This window comes from Protobothrops mucrosquamatus, unplaced genomic scaffold, assembly GCF_001527695.2.
Source record: "Protobothrops mucrosquamatus isolate PMUCROS unplaced genomic scaffold, P.Mucros_1.0 scaffold665, whole genome shotgun sequence".
Lineage (NCBI taxonomy): Eukaryota > Metazoa > Chordata > Lepidosauria > Squamata > Viperidae > Protobothrops > Protobothrops mucrosquamatus.
Window position 1 is genome coordinate 905,978 of NW_015386953.1, and position 7,500 is coordinate 913,477.

Below are 7,500 nucleotides of genomic sequence, written 5' to 3' on the forward strand. Positions count from 1 at the left end.
CTTCTTTAAATTGCCCAACTTTAAAGAGTTAATTATTTCATGACAATCCCCCCCCCTTCTGCAGCAGAGTACAAGAAAGGGATCAATTGTTCTATAAAAGAAAAGCTCTGTAGTGCGTTAATGTGTTACTGCAAAAACTAATCGCTACAATAAAGAGTCTGTGCTTCCACAGTGTAAGAGTCTCTGTGACTTTGATTAATGCTTCCCACGGGATACCTCAGCCTCAATATGGGCTGAAGAAACTTCCTAAATATTCAATGAGCATGGTCAAAAGATGTATAAAACAAATCAATCTGACACCTTAAGCTGGCTAGGCAGCAGTTGACTCAAGGGGTGGAAGGAATGAGATACATCATTTAACACGCTGAGTTGGAAAGCCTGGAAGCTCCCGTTCTTCAAAGCTAAAATGACACTGAATCTGTTGTATTTAGCAGTCTAAGAATTATTAGTTTACACATTAAAATCGGCACCAAGTGGAGCGAAAGAACTGGATACAGCTGGTATTTCTTTTTACAATACCAATTAAGAAGGACGTTTTTGCCTCAAGTTAAAAACGGTGGTTGCATCTTATTCAGCCCTATTTAGTTTAGCTCTTTAATTTAAAATAAGAAAAAAAGTTACAGTGCTTCATGACTCAAAGAACATTTCTCAGAATTCTAAGTGCAATTGATCCCCTGAAACAATTTGAATTTATTTTCAAATAAATGTGTTGGGCTTATTTTTATGGAAAATACTCCATTATTTCATAATGTTTGTTAAATTAGCTTTGATTTAAAGTAAGTCACTTTAAGCATAGAACCTACATAGATCAGCACATGGCATTGAACTGGACTTTGTACATTTATTGTGCAACATATTAGGATAAATTGCAGTGTGTGGGCTGTGCTCCAAAGAGCCCTTGTATATTTTCCAAGCATTTGGTTCCAACTCAAGCTCATGTTGTATGAGAAATGACCTGAAAAAAATCTCTGATTTTTTGGAATGAATTTTTAATGGGTTTTGATAGCAATGTTTGATGGCGAGTTCCTACATATGGAAAGCCAGTCCATGACTTCCTGGAACTTTACCCACGAACTGCAAAAACCAACCAACCCATCTACCGAACACCCAACTTCTAGTTTTTATAGCCACAATTGATGATAAATCATTTTCATGTTCTGCTGCAATATATTATTAGCAATTTTAACTCCCTTCCTATTAACTTTTAAAGGGATCCCAATAATTCAAGGACTAATTGCACCACATTAATGCAAATATTTTTGTCTGACATAAAAACTTGGTTTTATAGCCCAAGATATGCTGCTGCCTGAGACAGAGAAGCAAATGACACTCTATCATCAACACAAGATATATACAACCCAAAGCTAGTTTTTCACCTTAGGCATTTATTCCCCCTCTGAATATAAAAATGTAATAATAAATAATGAATTAAATACCTAACAATTTTCTGTCACTTCAAAATAACTTCAGATCATCTCCTCAAAATGGTTATCTAATTCTGGGATATAGTAAGACCAGACCTTATATGGTTAAAGGGACTTCTCTAATTTAACCTAATTTTTGTCCTCTTTTTCTTTACATGTGATACTTACATTGATGGTTAAATTTATACTGAGCTTCTGCTCTCACGACTAACTACCCATGTATCTGACAAATTGTACTTATATTGCTGTACTAGCAAAGAGCTCAGTAGTTCTAAAACTCAGCTGCAAAATCTTGCTACAGAAAATTTTACTATATAAGATTAACAAAATGTGATCTTATGTCTTTTAGTTGGTTATTCTTGCATGAAGGCAATGTTCACAACCACATCACATATCCTAGAACAGATAGTGACAGTTTGCTGAAATAATGATTAGTGCATCGTATATATTTCTCAATATGGTGCCTTCCAGATGTGTTAATGTTAAACATTTCCAGAATCACACTCGGAATTATCAGATTGTAGAGAAGTAACATATGCTACCCCAAATAATTATCTCCCAAACACTTTGTGTGGAAATTATGATTTATTTCCTTACCATTAGACATAAGTAATAAATTATTACTTATGTAGTAGTAAACAAATTACTATCAATTTGCCATTAGTTTTAAAATTAACATTGTTACATATAGTTTGGCTAATGAACTGATGTTAAAGTTATTGGGGCATGGTATCCATTTTGGGTTTGACAGGAATTTTTTGTAGTGAATGGACAACACTGCATTAAGTTGTATCATCTGTATATGAATGGCATCATGGCATTTTACTTCCAAACAAAATAACATGGAAAGAAGCTCATCATGGAGCCCCAATCTATTTTTAGATCATATGACTTTTTTGCCCTCTGACACATGGAAAAGCCTATTCAAAAGCAATGTCAGACCTTCAGCATTACTCAGATCCTGCTCATTCTTAGCTCTGTGTATTGAGTGGTATGTCCAATCCTTGGAAGGTTCATTTGAATCTCGGAGCTTTGAATGAACAGGATTCAAGACCTCGTTATAAAGATAAAGCCCGATTTTGTTGGATTCCAGCTTCCATATGATGTCCCAGCTAGCTTGGGCAGTTATAGCTGAATTTATTTATTTATTCCTAATGAGATCTAGTAAAACTAACAAAAATCATCGCTTTGTATTTTTCACCCCATCTGGAGTGTTTACAATTATTGTACTACATATTCCATTAGACTACTAGGTTTCTCACTTTTTCTTTAGTTTGAGAATGGAAAGATTGCTATCGTATCTGATATATATCTACCACCTATCTTTCTATCTTGCCTATCTAAACACAGAAACATTCACACAAACAATGAGAGATTGAGACAGAGAAGAAGAAAAAAAAAAAGGAAATGATGGGCACAAGATTCTATTCTGTAGATTGCCTATATGAACCAGGAGCTAAACCCAGGTCAGTCTGAACAAATCTGCAGAGCAAATCAAAAGAGAAGCTGATTTCACTCATGAACTGTTACATAAAATAAACATCCCAAAATGTATCAACGTGGAAACCCACCCTCCAACCCCACTCCCCAAGAAAAGAGGAATGGATCTAATATTTACATCTACTGGTGTGTGATGTTGCTGACCCCGAATGGCTGTTGCCTTCCACCACGGAAGCGGTTGCCTTTCTGTGGTGGGTGAATGATCCCTATATTGGCTGTTTGTAAAGCACTTTGGGCTTCTTCTGGATGAATGATGCTATATAAATATAAGGTGGCATAACATCAAAATGTTTCATATAAACTTGGCAACATTGTAAGAAGACTGAGTTCGGTTGTCACATGCTGAAAAAAACAACAGGCACTAAATACTAGTGAAATGCTTCTGTGCAACTGCTTGAGTTAACGTCTGCTACAAAACAGAACGTTAAGAGAGTCCTCATGAGGTTCTCTCAAGCCATATTGAGGTCAAGCTGTAGCGATGGCTTGAAATCTCCACAGAGATCCTTTGCATTGTTATAGTGGAGATAATATTGCCACAGAAGCATTGCTTTTCTTCAGTTCGTTGCACGGTTCAGAGACAATCATCAGGTGTGGGTTAAGTATATAGAACAAAACATTTTTAAGAGACCTGAATGGCCAAATGTGGAGTGGTCACTGACCACCCTAGACACATTCATCCTTTACACCTTCACTGTTAGGTTTCATTTTCTGATCAAACAGCTTTTCAAAGTATTATCACAGTCTGCTAAATCAGTTTCTCCAGAAACTCTCATTGGACAGAATAGATTAACTCTATGTACCATGCAAACAAACAAACAAACAAACAAAAACCATACATTAATCTAGCACAAAGAATGATATTAACAAGACTAGGACAGTAATGGTTAAATTAAGCACAATTTTAGTTACATTAAATATAGCATTGAAGCTTAGTTTTTTAAACCAATTAATAAAATATGAAGGCTAATAAAAAGTAAGGAAAAACCTACTAAAACACCTGTTTTATTTTAGAAGGGCACATAAAGAGAAAACCATAAACCTGCTCTATTATAGATAGAAGCAGGCCATTCTTAATCAAAAGTACAAATCCAGATTTGCTAGCTTCTGGAGTTGGGAAGAGAGTTAAATATGCAGAGCATTTCGGAGAGAAAGGGACAGGACAAGAGGAAATTGAACACAGCAAATTTAAACTAATATGATGTTTATTTTTAAAGGTTTTCAAAATGATACCATGTATGTCATTATAATAATTGGAACCCAAACTAGTTTTTTTTAAAGATGATTAACACAAAAAAATCAAGTTGATGTGAAGAAACAATTACTTTAGAAAAAAAATCAGGAGGTCCTAATATTCTTAGAATGAGGGGAGGATGCAGCTGTACGTCGACAGCTTTCATATTCTCATTTGAATAATGTGGCCTGAATCTGTCAGTTTATTCATCCTCCTTATGTTCAGTGTACTCTGCATCAACAACAAATTAAGTTGTAAATAAGAGACAATCATCACTTTCGTTTTTAAGCAGCTACTGCATGGAGAATTTCAATGTTGTATTCCGTTTTTTGATGGAAGAAAAAGGGATCTCCATAGTGGGCACTAATGTAAGCAGAATATTAGAAACATGCCTGCAATGGAACAATTAAAGGAGAATTTTAAATCTGTTCTCCAAAATGCCCTTAGATAGTAAGCTAATGCCACCAGTAGAAATTTACCGATACAAAACTGTGCCATTCAGCATTTGATTTTTTTTATCTCCATGTCACAGTTGAGGGCAGAGAGAAACATTAGAAAATGCAATTCATAAATTCATATGTAAATCAAAGGAAGGAAGGAAGGAAGGAAGGAAGGAAGGAAGGAAGGAAGGAAGGAAGGAAGGAAGGAAGGAAGGAAGGAAGGAAGGATATAAAACTTTGTCAGCATATTTTATTAGCAGAATTAAATGAAAATTAATAGACATTCAAGAATTTCAAAGATGCGATCAAGACCAGGGAAGAGAATAAACATTAAAATAGCATTTCCTACCTTTACATCTGAGAAGTAGGTTTTCAGCATATTGGAACTTGGGTACCGAGTATAAAAGAACATAAGCTTGGCCTTTTTTAAGTGATTTGGTGACAAACCTTCCTGCATGTAGGACAAAATGAGTTAAGGAAAAATATTTGGTTTGAATGACAGCTCTCAATATTAAGGGCTAACAAAATTCTCTTGGAATAATTGTATTTCTAATAATTAGTATTCAGTTAACATAACAAGCAATTACTTAGGAAAGGGAAAATTATGAATCTGAGTCTACAATATAATTTAGAGATCTCAAGTGGCACAATTCCTTGAGCATATTGGTAGTTCCTATTCAACACAGTAAAATATGGATAAGATTTCTCCTTCTTTTTGGGAAGAAGAAATGGTGGAAGAATTATTTCAAGTGTCCAATTTGCAAACATGTATGTTCATTTGTTGCTAGGAAAACAAATATGTAAATATGTGCATGTAATTTTTTTTCTTTCCTTATGCACTTTCCTTTTCCTTAAGCATCACATCGTTCACATGAATGTTATGCAGATAATACCAACAGAAACTTTCTTCTAGAGATACACTAGAGATACACCAAAGTATATTTTCTGAACATTGTTACCTTTCAGATCTGCAAACTGAACAACCAAAAGTGTTCCCGGAGGAATATGGAGCTAACTATAACAATCTAGGCATTCTGGTGCTCCTCCCCCCCCCCAACCTTATTGCTTCTTGGCACTCTTTTGTGTACTCTGTGCTAGGGCAGTTTTGGTCACATCTGTGAAGCAGGCTGGCCCTGCCATTTCCTCTGTAAATTAATGGCTTTATAATGTATCAGAAATGAAGAAGCACATGACAAAAGTCAACGTGGCCCCACAAGGTCAATTAAGATAGCTCCCAGTAACTTCTTGGAAGACTGTCTCCCTTAAAGACAGTCAGTACGCACATATAAACATGTCATTTATTAAATAGCACACTGCAAGGCAGGGAAAGGTCAAACAAATTCAAAGTGATCCAGAAATTGAAGCACTTTCACTAACATGGTGAAAAAAATATTAAAAGGCAATATTTGTCAAGTTCCCTGTTACAATTTACAGTGCGCCACAATTAACTTTTTATTGTTTTTAGGTTGTTGGTTTGGATCAATCTTTTTTCAAACAAAGCAGTAGCTTGTAGAATTTTTGAAACATGGAGTGGATGCAAATCGTATTTGTTTGTTCTGTCTGTCATATGGCTTAATTTTAATTTTCCAATGATACAAAAAAAAACCCCCACCCCAAAACAACCATTTAAGGTTGCTGGTTTGCATAAGCACACGGCAGACCATGCTCAAAAATTGCAAAAAAGATAACTTATGATGGACATACATTTTGTGCCAGAAGAAAAGTTTAAAGGACCTCCATTAGCTTGATGGGGAAAAGTAAAGGAGCATTAATGCCTTTCTGCCAACTCTCAAAATGTACATATAAAATAACAGTGGCAAGCTATCACCACCTGCATAGCAATATGAGTTATGAACAAATAAAAAGTTTTCCAATAGAATTCGTTTTATTACACAACTGCACTGAGGGGAAGGGAAATTTATTCACAAACGTGCAAATATTCACGGGATGGGTATATTTGCACCCTTAAATAACAGTTAATTGTGAGGCAGTTAACCTTGGAAATCATTTGTTGGGAATTTTTCCGAAGCAGATCCATTTTAATAAATGACAAGCACACAAGAAAACGAATGCTTTCTCACATGGGTCTCATTCATTTTAATAATCTTTGCTAGTAGAGGTTCCTAGCTAAGTAATGGCTGTTGTTATTGTTTCATTATTTTGTTTGTATCTTGTTTCTCCTGAAAAGAACTCAGCCTGATCCATATATCCTCAAAACAGCTTATAAGAATAGATTAAACAGAAGGATGGTAGTTTGGTTCAAAATCAATTATGTATTTTATTGACCACATGGGTATCGGAACCCAGAAATTTCAATATTCTAGTCACAAACATATCTAAGTTCTTTTAATGCTATGGAATTATTAAGATTCTGCAAAATATATGTTATGAGCAAATTCCAAATTTTTCAGTGTTTTTTGCACTTCAAAAGCTTGCCCAGCACTTTTAATGCAATCTTATTTGCTTTTTTTTTGTTTTTCAAAATACTTCGCTTCAGAGATGACATTATTGCTAAAAAGCCTCACTAATAGCAACTATTAAAAATAGATAGCAAAACATTTAAAGGCCAATAGTGAGATGACCCTTTGCTAAAACTGAGTTGACCAATTGGTTAATTTTCCTTTTAAGTGCTTGTGCTGAAAAGCAACCGTTCTTCCAAGAAAGCACTGCCTGTTTCCAGGATACTTACACACGCACAATGAGTCATGATGGAATAGATTCAGTAAACATACAGCTGTACCGAACACGAGCTAAGCTCCATTCAAGGCCAGGAAAGAAAATGAGCACAAATAAATATTAAGGAGGTAAGGGGAGGGGAGGAGAGAGAGAAAAGAGGTAGGAAAGCAGAGAGGACAAAAAAGCAAAGAGAAGGCAAACACGCTCTGCCCCAACAGCTGATGTTGCT

The 7,500-nt window shown here is 35.3% G+C and overlaps 1 protein-coding gene across 1 annotated transcript in view; it reads right to left on the reverse strand.

The window, feature by feature from the left end:
* Positions 1-7,500, reverse strand: part of PROX1 (prospero homeobox 1) — a 55,569-nt gene that overhangs the window by 37,846 nt on the left and 10,223 nt on the right. Inside the window, exon 2 of the mRNA XM_015818024.1 lies at positions 4,945-5,052. Within this exon, the coding sequence (XP_015673510.1) occupies positions 4,945-5,052 (108 nt within the window). The remainder of the gene's footprint in view (positions 1-4,944; positions 5,053-7,500) is intronic.